Source organism: Numenius arquata, chromosome 1, assembly GCF_964106895.1.
Source record: "Numenius arquata chromosome 1, bNumArq3.hap1.1, whole genome shotgun sequence".
NCBI lineage: Eukaryota > Metazoa > Chordata > Aves > Charadriiformes > Scolopacidae > Numenius > Numenius arquata.
In genome coordinates this window covers 62,795,588-62,812,707 of record NC_133576.1, presented here as the reverse complement: position 1 = coordinate 62,812,707, position 17,120 = coordinate 62,795,588, and the positions used below count along the sequence as shown (strand labels likewise).

The 17,120-nt window shown below is 36.6% G+C and overlaps 1 protein-coding gene across 1 annotated transcript in view; it reads left to right on the top strand.

The window, feature by feature from the left end:
- The first annotated feature begins 3,951 nt into the window (after positions 1 to 3,951).
- Positions 3,952 to 17,120, top strand: part of STS (steroid sulfatase) — an 88,754-nt gene continuing 75,585 nt past the window's right edge. The window contains exons 1-4 of the mRNA XM_074149419.1: positions 3,952 to 4,124; positions 6,085 to 6,206; positions 8,757 to 8,879; positions 14,792 to 15,215. Of these exons, the coding sequence (XP_074005520.1) occupies positions 3,979 to 4,124; positions 6,085 to 6,206; positions 8,757 to 8,879; positions 14,792 to 15,215 (815 nt within the window). The 5' untranslated portion in view covers positions 3,952 to 3,978. The remainder of the gene's footprint in view (positions 4,125 to 6,084; positions 6,207 to 8,756; positions 8,880 to 14,791; positions 15,216 to 17,120) is intronic.

Genomic DNA, 17,120 nt, shown 5'->3' with positions numbered 1-17,120 from the left:
ATTTCATCAGAAAATACTGTACCTTCAAGGATAAAGTATATTAAGCATTTTCTCAAAGGGTTCTATTATATTAAAAGAGTAAATAGCTTAATAGATATAAATAGCTTAATCAAACTGAATAAAAATGCTGGGATTATTGAGGGGTTTGAAAGAGTTTCATATCATCGTTCCTGTAAGAGAAGCACATGTCTGTAGTAATCAGGATAAGGATGAAATAACTAGCGATATCTTGAGCCAGTTGTCCCGGGGGGGATCCAACTCTGGCTTCTATATGATCTGCCAACCTTCTCTTAATGTAAAAAACTAAAAAGTGTTTGGTAAATCCATATGAAATATCAACAAATAGTAGATTATATCTATTATTTGTTTTCATCCATTTGTTCTTAAATAAAAAATATGTATTAGAATCCCAAGAATGTAATTTTATGGAATGTAGAAAAAGCAGGATATGTGTTTGTGTTCACCCACATGCATCTGCAGATGTGTGTATCGACACATCTATGTATGTATGCATGTATATATGTTCATATGCAGTGATTAAAGTACAGTAGTTTGAAATAACATGTATGAAATCCAAATTCTTACATGGCTCGCGGTAGCAGATTAAGCACTTTCTTAAATCTACTCAATTTAGCTGCAACTTTGGGAAGAATGGGGGTACTATTAGTCCTATTCTTTCACAGGGAAAGTGAAGCAGGAATTAAAGATTTCAGTTATGTGTCCTACAGGCAATTAAGAAAAAATGTTGCCACCTCCATCTAGAACATAAATCTTCAAAGCAAAAGCCTATTGCAGGGTGTTGTGGAAGTTAAAAAAAGAAAAGTAAATTGATTCAATGCAAAAAAAAAAAAATTAATTAGTTCAAAATGGACTAAAACAAATTCATGAAGCTAAAGAGGTCACGGGGACCTACTGAATGCAGTGTTCTCCTGTCTAAAATACCCTGAATACTGACTGCCAAAAGCTAGAAGGGCACACTAGGAGAAGAATATACTTGCCAAATTTCTTATGTTCTTTCCCTGAACATTTGGATTTGCTGCTGTTGGAGACGAAATACTAAGTTAAGTGAAAGCTTCATCTGATTTGGTGAAATCATTTTCATGTTAGGTCTGCATGCCTGTCTTTTCACTGTTAAAAACCCTGGAGTGACACAGACGAGCCTCGGCATTCTCAGAGCTTCATTCTTCTCACGTCCTTCCCTTTTTACTCCTCCGAATTTCTTTGCTGTTGTCCGTTCCACTCAATTTCATCCATCCAATTTTTCTTGCTTTCCAAGCACATCCCTTCAAGATGCATGAAAGTCTGCTGCAGAGAGAGAGTACACCAGAGAAATCAGAGTCATTGAGATGAATTTTTTTTTTCCTGTTTCCTTGTTGATTTCAATTCAGGGACATGATATCAGGTGGAGGCAAATTGCCCAATGTGTGAGAGTGTCTACAGATACTCCTTCAGACTGGAGGAGTATCTAACAATTGTGTGTCATAGTCATCTTTCAATAACATTTTTTTTTGTTGATTTGCAAAATGAGAAATAGAGCTACTAAATGAGACTAACTTCTTCAGGAGTAGATCCAGACAATAAGAGATTTTCAACCACTTTGCAAATGGCAATGATCCAGTTGATACTGGGCACAACTATTGTTAACTTTGCTGTATAGATTTATTTAAAAATATTATATGAAGAGGCTATATAATATATACAGAAGAAGATTTTAAATTTTGGCCAAGGTGATTAATTTTCTTAGGTATTTTGGTGAATAGGTTATTTTCCTGCTGATGTTATCTGTACACAGACTTGAAATTACTTTAAATTCAGATAAATTGTAGTCAGTTAATTTCTAAGATATTTCACTCATTCTTTTAGATTTCTTTCATTCTGGAAAATAAAATACAGCTACTACTCTGGTTTCCAACAGTAATTTTTCTCAGTAAAAGGAAAATTAATTTGCTTCATTCATTAGAGGCTAAAGACCTCACACATATTCAAAAGATGCTCTCCATAGCTCCATACTTTCTAATTAAAACACAGGATGTTTTGCTTGGACCAGTTGAATTAAACCTTGGAATTTCTGTTTGTAAAACTTACAAAACAGCCACTATTGTGCCTTTAAAATCATGGTTTTGTTAGTGGCAGGAGTATATATTTCTAGGTTTTAGTCAGACAACGTGAAGCCTACAGCAAAACTGAGGACACTCACTAATTCTGTGAAATAAATGTGCAGGTCTTGTGAGCATCCTTGCAACTCTAAATATAATGTCACCCTTTTCAACATCCCTATTAGCATGGGCCTTGAGACCCTCACACTCTGAACAGTGGAGGAGGCACATAAGATTCAGCAGCAGGTTGTTCCTATACTAAGGGGTCAGCGTGTTAGCTGTTCTCTTGCAATGCCTGGGAAGTAATTCACATGTATTTATCCTTTCAGGGAAGAAAGGTAGATCTACTGTGCAGATTAAAAGTCTGCACTGTGGGAGGTGCTACACAGGTTCATTAGTATGGTAATTTGATGAAGGGTTGGTTAGATGCATCCCACCAAGCAGAACTGTGTGTAGTGTTTCTGATACCCTCTACCTTTTCTCCTCATTTCAACCTACAATTCTCATTCCAGCTGGATCTCAAGCTTCCCTTTTTGCTCTTTATTCAAGTCAGTACAAGTTCTTCCAGTTCTGACTACTTCCTCTTATCTACGGATACTTTTACACACCACACCTCGCTAATTTATGAATCTGTTTCCCTTGATGTCTAGTCTCTTTGTACCAGCTCTTCCAGTTCTGGCTTCTTTATCTTCTCTCCACTTACTTTTATCTACCATAACTCACTGATTTACAAGTTTTTTTATTTCTTGACCTGCTGTCCTCATTCTCTCTGGAAATCCTAGTTTCTAGTTCCTTTTCCTACTCTTTCACTTTCAAATTTCTACATCAGACTTGGTTTTCTCCACTTTCCTTATTGTCCCAGCGAAATCCAGAATGCAGGTGTGACTCGTGCCTCATCTGCATTTGAAAAAGGCTCCCTTCACCCAGAAAAGATGGGAGTATTACCAGGGGCGAAAGAGACAGAGTCTCTGCTCTTTTTTGATGTGTATACCTGGCACAGTTCATCGCAGCCTAGAGGCACTCGATTTCAGCCAGAGCATAGTCAATGCAGTTTAAAACAGAGGTACAAGTCCTTCTTCAGGTAAAGTAACATTTATAGCATGCACATCTGCAAATAGACTGTGCTTTTATCATAAAAGTATCATATGTAGTATTGTGTACAATACATTCTTCCTGTTTTAAGTTGGATATAGCATGACCATTTTTTATAGAATATTGTGATATAATATCAAATATTTTTACATAATTTTGCTATAGCCCCTGATACTTAAAATGTTTGTGGAGAGCTTTTTTTTAAACAGTCCTTTGAATAATTTGGCAGTGCATCTCTTCACCCCCTTTGACACAATACTTATTCCTGTCATGAAACTTGAGCAGATTTTTTTTTCCCTTGCTGAAGAGAAATTCAGTGGCAGAATTGATTAACTTTTTTTTTTTTTGCAATGAACCTTGGAAGTTTTGGTCCTAAATGATTTCAATTTCTGTTCCTCAAATCACATTTATACCTAAAAAAAAAAAAAAAGTCCTTATTTGCTCTCGTGATTTATTGCTGCGTAGTGCATCTGTGTATGCAAAAACATTGTCACTGATGTTTTCACTAGTCCTTTGTTCGTCATTATTTAAAGGCTTCATCTGTATAAAGGTGTGGAAGGGAAGGTTAGCTATATACTAAAAGATGCATTTTTATTTTTAAAAAGTATGACAGAAAATAATGCAAAAAAAACCCTTTAAGAAAAAAACCAAATAAAAATATACAATCTAATTTTCCCTTCTACTATGCAATCCAGGGCAACAATAGGTCTAAATTAAATTAACAGTCAACTTAAAAAAAAAGGTCTTTGTCTATTATGTTTTCCACCTGTTCTTACACACCAGGAAGAAGATGCGACTCCTTTTATTTCTAATAATTTGCCAGTGTGCCATAAATAGTGTCAATACCCACCACGTTTCAAATCCCAATATGGTTTTACTGATGGCTGATGATCTTGGTATTGGAGACCTGGGATGTTATGGGAACAGAACTTTAAGGTATGATGATTTATTTGGGGGAGTCATAGTTTTATTTATTTGTTTGTTTGTTTGTATTTTAGGTTTTTAGATTTCTAAAGTTAAAAACCCCAAAAAAATTCAGTCTTTTGATTAACTTCTTTATAAGTAACCAAAGTTAGTAACCTTTCCAGAGAATAGGATGTTTGATCTTTGTTTTCTTTTCTTAATAAGAGAAAAAGACTTATCTGATGTATTTATCCTGCTGAAAAGTTGCATCATAAACAGAGAATTGAGCAACCAACCACATAAGGGTAGGTCTAGAGAAGCAAAGTATAATCAACAATTTTCTTTTAAAATATGCATGATGCAAATACTATGAATTAAGTGTATTTTGAAGCACTTGTGACTTAAGACAAGCTTGTCACTAACCAATTGTAGATAAAATGCTGATTTTTGCTCTTCATTTTTCTTTATGCTGTAGTCAATAAATTCATTAAAACAAATCATAGAATTGTAGAATCATAGAATGGTTTAGGTTGGAAGGGACCATAAAGATCATCTAGTTGCCTCCTACTAGAGCAGGTTGCTCAAAGTCCCATCCAGCCTGGCTTTGAACACTCCAAGGGGTGGGGCATCCACAACTTCTCTGGGCAACCTGTTCTAGTGCCTCACCACCCTCATAGTGAAAAATTTCTTCTTGATATCTAATCTAAATCTACCCTTTTCCAGTTTGAAGCTGGGTAATTCAGCAGTGTTCCCCAGTATTATCCTTACTACCAGCTTAGGTACAATGATTGTGTAAACAGCACAGGTTGTACCTAGTCATTGTGTTTCAGAGGTGCAAAGTCTTTGATCAAGTTAAATAAAATATTCCAACTAAAAGCACTGTTCTGTCAAATATTGTTCCTGCTGAAGTTAGTTGGAAGTAAAAACTCCTTGTAACTCAAACTCAACAAAAATCACTCAAGTTGCAGCTTCTAGTTTTAAACAGAAAAAAGTACATACAATACCAATGCTTGGATCAGTCCCCTTCCAAGGACCAGAACTGCTCCAGCAACTATGTTCTCAGATGCGACAATTCAGAATTAGCTCTTTGGAGTATGAAGAAATTTCATCATATTGCTGGTTATTAGTAGGTGATATTAGAGATAGCAAAGTAGTCTGTTGGAAAATTAATGTTTCTGACTATTCACACTTAGATGATGGGAGGACTACTATGCCTTGAGGTCATGGTCATTAATCTTCCAGGTCAGGGACGTATTAGAGCATGCTGCAGCTCCTGGCCAATCTGCATTCCTGGTTTTCTTTCTGCAGTACCACAGGCACAGAATTTCTTCCTGCAGGAACCAATTTTCATGTGCATGATGATCCAGGTCACAGACAAGTTTCTTATGCAGATACAGAAAATTGGATATGCCCCTGGATCTAATATTGCAGATATAGCCATGTCAGACACGTAAACATTGCTAATATAGAGCCTAACACAGTCATGACCATTGGAATCTCTCCTAATAACTGATACCGCTACACATTACCGGTAGCCAAAAAACTTTTGCTGGGGAAAGAGAGAAGTGACACCAAGTAGGGGGGAAGGCAGTGCAGCCTTTCTCCAGTCTCTCCTCTCCCCATTGCTGAAGGAGAAAAGCTATGTAATTAGCAGTTACAGTTCTGGGTCAAGGAATGTATTAAAAGGGATTGCAATACAACACATCCACATGTCACAGTTTAGTACTGGCCATGAAGAGTAAAGTGGGGAAAAAGATTTTTGGCACGATACCACAGTGTCTCAGTTCAGAGTTGACACCTAATGTAAATATATTTGACACGACAGAATTTAGACTTGCAACACCACCATGGTTTTGATAATTTGCATACAGTAAGTCTCAGCTTGATTTTCCTGATAGGAAAAAGGCTTCGGATGCCTTGATCTCACCATGCCCATTTCCAAATAATCATCTTTGTGTATACTTTTGTTTTTTCCCTGCATATATTTCTCTAGAACCCCTAATATTGACAGGCTTGCAGAGGAAGGAGTGACACTTACTCAGCATTTAGCAGCATCTCCACTTTGTACTCCAAGCAGGGCAGCTTTCCTGACAGGGCGATATCCTATCAGATCAGGTAAAATCTCATTACTTTATATATAAGTATCATCTTTTATTTGCAGTAAACCATATGCTTTTTTTCTCTTGCCTGTCTTGATATTTTATCATTACCAGGTTAGGTACTCATTTCAGTGATTAATCAAGCTCAGCATTTGAAATCTTCCATATATATGGGAAATTCTCACATTTCAGAAGTGTTAACACAAAAATAAAGTTTTTTATTGAGAAAAGTATTTTTTTTAAATACCAAAGAAAAAGTCTGAATGTGGTTATTTAATGGAAGGTGCAGCCAAATTCCATTGACTTCCTTCACTGTCCGAAAGACACAGTGGGCTCTTCGCCTGTCTCCCCAGTTACATTCAGGCTGCTCCTGGGGTTTTGGTAGGCAGCCTGAGTGTTGAACACCACAGAGATGCATCTAGAAAGACACAATTGAAGAACCAGTGTAAATTCTTCTGCTCAGATATTTCTGTTTCTACAAAACCTTTTGGTTTAGACAAATCGTTATTTTTTCGGGGGGGAGTGGGGGTGGGGGGTGGGGCGGTAAGGGGGGAGGACAGTTCATTAACATATTCCAGCAGCCCTTAAAGCTGGGAAGAAGAAAGCAAACAATCTCCCTTCTGTAAGTATTTTTATTCCAAATCTACCCATATACAGTGTTAAATATACTATGAATACATGCATTTAATAACTTCTCTTACTTTTAAAGTACCTGATCCAAAGCCCATTTGAGTCAGTAAAGATCCAGTCTGTTTATTTTAGTGTGCTGGGACTGAACCCCTCAGTGCTTAGCCATGCAACTTTAACATTCCCTTAACATCATTTTTAGCAAGGATCATTATACATTAATCAGATCACTTGTTCATTAGTGATAAAACATCCTGTCCTTGCTTCTGGGAATGAAAGCAAAGCAAGACTCTGGAGCCTACTTGATACGTTTGTGCTCATTCAAATCAAGTAACAAGCTTCTGCAAAAGTGCCAGCTAATATAACTTGCTAAATTTTCCATTACATTCAGCTGCAAAGGAAGATTTTATATACCTGTTACAGTTATATGGCTATTAATATTTACTGTAGGTAAAGCCACAGGTCATTTTCCATTATGATCCTTGTTCTTATTTCTGAAAAATTAGGATTTGAACTGATTTCTTTCTTAACTGGTCTGCTCTCAGTCATACTTAATCATTTCCATATAGGTTCAAAAATTGAGCTTTACTTAATTAAATTGTCAAATTGCTAAATAGAAACTTCTTAACAAACATCAGTGCAGCACTAGTAAAGGATTGTTATAGAGGATACTATAATCATGATGTGGAAAAAAATCTATTCCAAAATGCAATGTTTGATGAGACACAAACTCAGAGAAAGGTAACAATGAAAAAAAAATCATGGTACTGTACTTTCATTCTGGTAACTTAAGGGAATTGCATTGATTTCAGTTGCAATAGATCAAAGTACATTAAAATAAATATAAATAAATTTATAATAAATAAAATATAGATACACATAGATGAATAAAGCTACCTAACTGTTCATCAGTAAAGCTGGGGTAAAAAACTGAAGTCAACATTAGAAGGGTAGGTTAAGCTCTCTTTAATAAACCAGTCTAACGAGTCTTTTTCTCATGTAACCATAAGGGATACCTGAGGGGAGATTCTGGTTGTCTTCATCAGTCATGTAACTTTGGCACTGCAATCATCCAGTTGCATAATTCAGACTTCCTGGAGATACATCTGCACAGATTTGCATAGATATTCTGTGTTCTGTCTATCTATAGTTGGAGCCAGCTCTCATCTGGAATCCTAGTAATCTAATTTTCATGAACCTGAATTCTCAAGTTCCTCATCCTTAGTTTATAAGCTCAAGTTTGTGTTCCTCAGACTCTCAGTGCATGCTGTGCTTTATTTAGATGTTGTCTTGTTAGCTGATACCTGATGCTGCTTTAATCCAGTCTGTGTACATTGAGTCACATGTCTTCATGCCATTGGAGCACTGGTCTTCTCCCATCAAAGCTGAGTGCCTTAGCCACTCTGTTTCCAGAATCAGACTCTCTCTTGCTCTTTTTTGACCTCATGATATTTATATGCCCAACAGTAAAACTGCCCTACTTCAACTCCCTTCTCTCAAATAACCTTAAAGGCATGTAGAAAACTACATATGAAGAAAGTGCAAGTTCTGAGAGTAGAATTTGGGAGCGATCTTGCTTAGTCCACTGCTCCATTCCTTCCCTATGTACAAGAAAAATAAATTATGCAAGCTCAACTTTTTTCAGATATGCTATACCTTAGAACATCTACAGAAGGGTCTGCAGCTGTTTATGTGGTGGCTGGCCCCACAGTTATAAGCAGAAAATCTTTCCTCCACTTCTCAATTTCTAGTGTCAATACAGAAAAGACCTTGCTCAGCTATATGGGTGATTGTATCTGCCAGTTGCAACATTTAGTGTCTGGTGGCAATTATGTCACTGAAGTGATTCCACCTAAAGCAAAAAAAGTGCATGCAGAACGAATGAATGGAATTTTTTTCCCTATATTATCCAAATCTCATTCATTTTCATTGTATTTAGGAATGGCTGCCTTCTCACGAGTTGGTGTCTTCTTATTTTCTGCCTCTTCTGGAGGACTTCCTTCTGAAGAAATAACTTTTTCTGAACTCCTGAAGCAGAGAGGTTACGCAACAGCTCTAATAGGTAAAATTGCATACATACACAGCATTATTTTTCATTCATTTCAACAAAAGAACATTAGCTTTCCATGTAGGATACTAAGGGTCTGCATTAAGCTTTTTCCCCCAACAGCACAATGAGCTTATTTTTCCGGCACAAAGCTAAGCACGTTCCCATGCACATGTGGAACACTAATCAGGTAAGTATGTCTAATTCACTTGTGTAGTTATAGTCTCATTGTGCAACATACTGAAGAAACATGATGAACAAATTGAAAATCAGTCAAGCTCTTAAAAAGTTTTCAGTATAAGTAGTTTGATTGCAACAGAGAGACAATGAGGGATCAATTGCAGGGTACAAGTCAGCACAGTAATGGGATTCATTTCACCAGTTTTCAAATATCCATGAAGTAAGTAAAGTATTACCTGAGCTATCCATGTGAATTCTCTTCTTAGTCAACAGACAGAAATGGGCATTTCTAGGAAATTTTTCTCATCTAGTGGTAGATGTTTAATATAAAAATCTGTTTCTCTCTCATTATAAAGATAGTTCAGACAACTGAACTCCATCATAAATACCCAGTGATGGGTAAGATGAGTCTCACCAGATGAGTATTAAACAGAATTGGAATGAATATCATAAAGGTATAGCATTTAAATAATATGATTTTTTTGTTGTTGTTTTCCTGATTTGGCCACTGACTTATTCCACACTGCTTACATTTGAGATTTTTGTGAAATACAAATTGTACTACATAATGTACATTTCTGTACTGGAATTTCCAGCAGGTAGTTGTTTGTTTAGAGAACATCATACTGCAAAGTTACTACATTCTTTTAGAAGCTTGATGCACCCAATTTGATTTTAAATTGTAACAAAAGCTTGCAATTTAGAGAGTGATTTTTGTTTAAAAATGAAGCTGTTTAGCAAGGCTAACAATTCACACCACTTCAAAAAAAACCCCTGTATTATGGGTAACCAATGTTGATGTTCCTAACTAAAAAATCCTACTTGGCTATAGCCCAGTCTTAGAAAGTATAAAATACCTTCACACCCTGACAGATTCAAAATAGAAAAGAAGAAAATCTAACAGAAGTATATGTAGTGCAGGTGTATTTGAACCATAGTGCAAAAAAACTCATTCATAATTTGTCATTTTCATCATGAAGTTAATTCCTATTGCTCCATATTCAAGACTGCAAAAAAATCATTTTTCTGTTTTTAATAAGTACAGTAATACAAATACTCATTTTTTGGGGCTGACCTAGTTAATGTTCTTTTTTTAACTACTTTCACTGCAACATGACAGCTTGCCACTTACATCTCCAGAAGTTATCTCCATGATGCTTAATGAACTATTCTTCCAAGTGGCCTGAATGATAGCTATGAAACCATAAGATGTTATATTACCATATAATGAAGGCTTCCAAAAATCAAGAAGTGCATTAAAATTAAGGATAAAGTATATGTAAATGACAAAAAGAAAAATTATGTAGATTTGAAGACTAGATAGACAGACTCTGATTCCCAGCCAGCCCATTTGCTGCCTCTGCTGGTATTCTTATCACATCATATTGGTCTAGGTCAGGGAGTCTTTGCTTGGTTCAGTCTAACTCAGCAGTTCCCAAACAATTAATTGTCAAATGCTGCACCAGTGATGGATTGGCATAAGGGTAATTTGAAGTCTTTCAGTTCCTCAAGCCTGTACTGTCACTTTTTTTTTTTGCCAAGTTTCTTTCCTCTTTACTCTGTAAGGACATTTTTTTCTTTCCTAAATGCATTTTCCTTACTTTTTAATTTTTTTTTTCCCTCCTCTGAATATATGCTTCCTCTTGCTTGATACGTCCCTACATATATTTAGATATAAATCTATTTTATGTATACACTTTTTTACCTCATTTTTCTCTTTTGACACAAAGAAGGGGACATAAAATAGATCTGGCAGGAAGAGATGCAGTCAGAAGATCTGCAAGAAAACCAAGTTGTCTCAAAAAAGGCAGCTGCACTGAATATGTAATATTTCACCAGATAAGGATCCTGGAGAGTAGCAAGAAATGTTGATGTTTTGTAGGAAACAGCTATTCATAATACAAAATTCCACTGAAAGTAGATGGGTATTATTTTAACTACTGGTATATTCAATTACAATTGAGTAAAGATCAACTTTTCCTCACTACTGTTACCCAGAGTGTTGTCTGGCATCCACAGAAGTTTGAAGTCCACCTATGTAGCTTATCTCCAAAGTTTAAAATTCTAATGGATAAATCGGCACTGGTATCTTTCCTCCAGAATGAAGTGTTGTAGTATTTGGACACACCATCACAGTAGTGAGAAATACATGATTGGCTGAGTCTAGGAGGTAGGATTAATGGAACAGTTATTGATAGAACCACTTTAAATGTGACCTTATTAATAATAAATGTATCTATACTTTATATTATTATTGCTATATCTTATATAAATATGTTTCTTTGAGCACATAAAATATTTCTGTTTGCATCTTGCTCTGCATCCTGTATCTTACCATTTACCTGAAGAGCACAAAACCATACCAAAAGAAATATATGTCTATATAACTAAGTCTGCAGATTGCTCCTTTTTCAACTGTCTGAAGGAAAAGCAGAGGAAAAACATGGGTTTTTTCAGCCTTTCCAGCATTCTGGGTTCTGAAAAACTGAGTTCCAAACGAAGTTTCTTGGCAGAATAAGACTTACCTCTCACTTTCACTTGCCATTCATTGCTTTTGCTCTGCAGAAATCTTAATGGTGGCCAAAGGAGAGGGAAAAAGGCTAAGTCTCAAAATATTAAAGTACTCAAAATTTACAATTAGCAGCTTAAATTTCACTAAAAAGCTTGGTATAATCTGCCAAAATACATATGATGTTTGTATGAAACGTTCATACCACAAAGCTTCACTTGGCAAAGAGGTGAGAGCATTTTACACTGCTCTCAGATTCAGAAGGGCCCCAGAGTGTAAAGCACATTACAATAATGTGTTAAAATGGTAGCTCAAGGCGGGGGTTATTGTCACAAGGAATGAAAAAAAAACATGTATTGTGGTCTCAGTCATCACTTGCTTTTTCTGAGTAGCGCAGGATATATCAAATCCCTCAACCTCCTCAGCCTTTGAGTATAACAATTGTGCCTTTCAGTCACAGCTGCCAATATAATTTGAACCAGTACTTCTGTTGCTTTCTGTTGCACCAAACTAGGTGGGAGTGTTGATCTGCTTGAGGGTTGGAAGGCTCTACAGAGGGACCTGGACAGACTGGATCAATGGGCCAAGGCCAATGGGATGAGGTTTAATAAGGCCAAGTGCCCGGCCCTGCATTTCGGTCACAACAACGCCAGGCAACGCTACAGGCTTGGGGAAGAGTGGCTGGAAAGCTGCCCAGCAGAAAAGGACCTGGGGGTGTTGGTGGACAGCCGGCTTAACATGAGCCAGCAGTGTGCCCAGGTGGCCAAGAAGGCCAATGGCATCCTGGCCTGTATCAGGAATAGCGTGGCCAGCAGGAGTAGGGAAGTGATCGTGCCTCTGTACTTGGCGCTGGTGAGGCCTCACCTCGAGTGCTGTGTTCAGTTCTGGGCCCCTCACTACAGGAAGGACACTGAGCTGCTGCAGCATGTCCAGAGGAGAGCCACCAAGCTGATGAGGGGTCTAGAGAACAAGTCATATGAGGAGAGGCTGAGGGAACTGGGCATGTTTAGTTTGGAGGAGGCTGAGGGGGGACCTCATTGCCCTCTACAACTACCTGAAAGGAGGTTGTAGAGACGCGGGTGTTGGCCTCTTCTCCCAAGGGAATAATGACAGGACCAGAGGAAATGGTCTGAAGTTGCGGCAGCGGAGGATTAGATTAGCTATTAGGAAGAATTACTTTACTGAGAGAGTGGTCAGGCACTGGAACAGCCTGCCCAGGGAGGTGGTGGAGTCGCCATCCCTGGAAGTATTTAAGAAATGTGTAGACATGGTACTTCAGGGCATGCTCTAGTGCCCGAGATTGTTGGTTTGTGTCTGTTTGTGGGTGGTGTGGTGTGTGGTTGTGGGTGTTTGTTTTGGTTTGGTTTTGGTGTTTGGTGTTCTGGGATTTTTTGGTGGCTTTTTTTTTGTTTGTTTGTTTGTTTGGGGGTTTTTTGTGTGTTTTTGTTTGGTTGGTTGGTTTTTTTGTTGGTTGGACTCGATGATCTCAAAGGTCCCATCCAACCAAAAATATTCTGTGATTCTGTAATTTGTTGTGCTTGCTGAAACTCTTTCGATAAAAATAGATCCTATATTTTCCCCTGTCCTGATTTGTTGTTGTGAGATTCTTCTGTCCTGGCTTGAAATGTCTGGTTTTATTGAGATCCAGTTTGAACAAACTTCTTTATATCATGATAAATGACCTTGAAAGTATATTTAATTTGTTTGGGTTTCTTTTTCATATTTTTTTACTGAACTATAGGTGTATTAAGATTGACAAATAACAGCAAAAAATTAAAAATTAAAGTTTTAAGATCAGTTACATTCATGATTGTAAGCCTCTACCTTTATTTCAGTTATCTAACTTGATAAGAGTTGTTTCATGCTCACTTTGCTGCACATCTGGCTTTATGATTATTCCATAAAGACTGTCATGTAAACCTAAGAGAATACATTGAAGCTTTTATTTTCGAAAATCTGTGGGATTTACTGGGAATGAAATTCAGAGTTGCAGTCTTAGATAGCCCTTTATGGCACCATTTTAACATCTAAAAATTCAGTATAGGGGGCCTGCATTGCTCTTTTTGTAATTGGCCACAATAATGTTCACTGAACCATGTCAAAAGTTGTGAGTAGAGTCATTCTGCCCGTGGAAAGCAAAGTATACCACCTTGAGTGAGGGGACATCTGACAGTAAGAGGGGAAACTTCTGATGGGTTGAGAAAGCAGTAGTGGCCTTCATTTCTCTGGCATGTAAGCAGACCTGAAAATGCTTTTATACCTGATTCTGTGATACACAGAAGATATTTTTAACCTAAGACCATCAAGAGACATGTGAGGAGAACTGGACTCTTATCTAAGCATTCTATTAGGCTCAAGATTTCTGTGGTATTTTTCTCCACATTTGCTGGCAGGTGAACTCAGGCACATGACATTCCCATCCCATGCCCCAGTTCTGTCCTTTGTGAAAGAGAACTCATAACGAGCCTATTTTTTAGGTACTATTTCAAAAAATCAGAACTAACACCCATCTTCACCCTCCTTGGTACTCTAGTGCCCGCATTTGTCATTGCCAAAAGCAGAAATGCAGAATGAATATGCTGCTCTTTAGACCCAGGAGATGCTCAGAACTGCCTGCAAAGCTGGGATGGTTTGGGAAGGGGGAAAATACACACTACATATGTAGATAGTGAGGGAGATTGGCAACTTCAGAGATTTTGCAATCATTTACATAATAAATGCCTTCTTAATTTCACTATTGTTGACTAACTTCCTGCTTGTTACTCTTTTCTTTTTTTTTTTTTTAATTTAAACTTGTCAAAAGTGAATGATTTGCAAAAAATTTTCAGGAAGGATATTTCATAAGTCCATGTTGGCTCTTCATAAGAAAGGTGTAGATGCTACCAAATGGTATTTTCTTATGACTACTTAACTACACATGCATAAAGGCTTCATTTTCAAAATTAACTATCTGTTAGGGCTCTGTTGCTCTTCAGTGACCTGCTAGCCCACTCAGAATTTAATGGTCTCCATCAGGAGCTGTGCCAAACTATTTCTAACTAAAACGATGAGGCAGACATAAAGCAAAGTCTTTGATGATGGCATAAGAAAGATTAGTTAGAAAATAGGGATCCACACAATAAATGCTGGGGGTGGGGGGATATCAGTCAGATAGTGACAGTTTCATGTTTGAAATAGCACACATTATAAGTCTGATGATTTAACTACAAAAATACTCCCTGTCCTTTTCTCTTTGTAGGAAAGTGGCATCTTGGGATGAACTGTGAAAGCAGTAATGACTTCTGTCACCACCCCCTCAGTCATGGATTTGATTACTTTTATGGGCTTATTGTGACCAATTTTAGAGACTGCAAACCTGGCCAAGGCAGCGTATTTTTAAAAGGGGTTCAGAAATCCCTTGTCATCCCAATCCAAATCGCTGGAATCACCTTGGTCTCTTTGGCAATAGTACAGTACATCGGCCTCCTCAAAGTACCTTTCCAAGCATTGGGTTACTGCTTGTTAATAACTGCTATTTCACTTGCAGTTTTGATCTTTTTCTTTTATCATTTTCGACACATGAACTGCTTCTTAATGAGGGACTATCAGATCATCCAGCAACCACTATCCTATGAGAACCTTACTCACAGACTGACAAAGGAAGCCATACAGTTTATAGGAAGGTAGGTTTCTAACTGTGTTATAAGTTTATACTGGCATTTCACAATGACGATGCTTCTGAAAAAGTAGAAAAAAAAAAAGTGAACTTGTGGGTATGAGGAATATGTCATTATATGTAATTATCATTTTTTTTTTCCTTTAAAAGACCATTTAAGTTAATCTTTTTTTGTGAAAGTGACTTTTTTTTCTATCAGGTGTGTCATTATTTTCTCCATAAAAAATAAAATCCATTTATATTTACATGCTTAGGGAAAAAAATCAAAAATATCTAACTTTTTTAGGACTTCCATTCTTGAGAATTTCATGTCACTTGAAGTCTTTTGTGGTGTGACTAAATTATGTGAAAGTACAATGCAGAGTTATAATCTATGACTTGTCTAGAGTGGGAAACTGTTCTTCATCATTGATTTGAAGCATCTGTTATTTGGCATTCATAAGGACAATTTGTTTTCAGATACTGTCATTTTAGATGCCTTCACTTTTATTCCAGATTCACTTTGAAACTATATGATTTACAGAAGTTAGGAAATAAATGTGGGGGGTTTTTAAGTGATGATTTTGTAATAGATGTCACATTGGGTCACCTAAATATTGGATGTCCAAAATAATCCTAAGTCATTCTTCATTTTTGCAAAATTAGCTTTATTTTGGCATAATTGTCACCACAGGGCTTTTAATGGGATCAAAACCAAAAGTATACATTTGCATATTCTGAAATATAAATCAATATATTTGGAGCAAAAATATTTCATCCACTTAACTTCTTGAAAAAATATGCCAAGATATGTTTCCCAGTCATTTTTGAAACAGGTCACACCATTTCTAAAAATAGTTAATCATAAGTAAAAACATGTTCTAAGACATAAGTCATCCCTTAATTACTATTCTGAAAAGTATGTACCAGGTAGTTACTGTGAATACATTGACATGGTGTCATTGCTGAATGAAAACTTATACCAAAGAATCAGAAGCTAGGTTGTCTACAATTAACGACTGCATGAAATAGTCATCAGGACTGTTAGCAAGCAAAAATGTTTATCTAAAATCTTGATCTCATACTGCAATTTTTTTTATCCTTTCTATGATTATAAATATTTGATGTGGCCATCTCTACCCATCATACCAAAATAAAATGGTTTTTATAACAAATTTCTTTAAGTGAGTAAGTCTTCCCAACAATCAACATTCTCATGAGTATTTATAAATAAACTAAAACATCTTTATTTCCTCTTGGCAGTGGTGATGAAGATGCCTTCTCATCTACATTCAAATTAACATAGCAGTGAAGTACTTTGTTTACTACAAACATACACACATAATGCCCTATGAAAGTTGTTGAGCACTTATTTGCTTAGTGACCAAGCTTTTGGTGATTTTAAAAGGCTTTTGAGTACATTAACTATATGTTGGCAGATTCTTCCATGATTGTCAAGTATGTAATCTGCTTATAGTGATTCATAATTTTTTTTTATATCTCTGTATGTTTCATTGATTTCAGTGCAATGACAATAAATTGGTAGCCCCAAAACAGGTGAGTTCAAGATTGGAAATCAATGCCAGGAAACTAGTAGCTCTTTTAACTTTATTAATATTCATATTATGCACAATGTTATTATATAGCTTAGTCAGTGTTTAGAGCTGGCAAAACAATGTATCATCTAAGTCAGCATAGCTTTGTTGACTCAGCTGGAGGTAAGTGGCTTTACATCAGCTGAGCGCTTGGCCCCAGTCCTCAATGTAGTTTCCAGACAAAAGTCATGTTAAACTGAAGTCAAGGTTAATAACACATATTCGTAATTTACAATAAACTTTGCTACAGGAATGCTGCAATTATAGTGAGAATTATAATCCAGACAATTCAAAGTCAATGTTAAGTTAAAGAATATCCAAATGCATGAATGTATTGA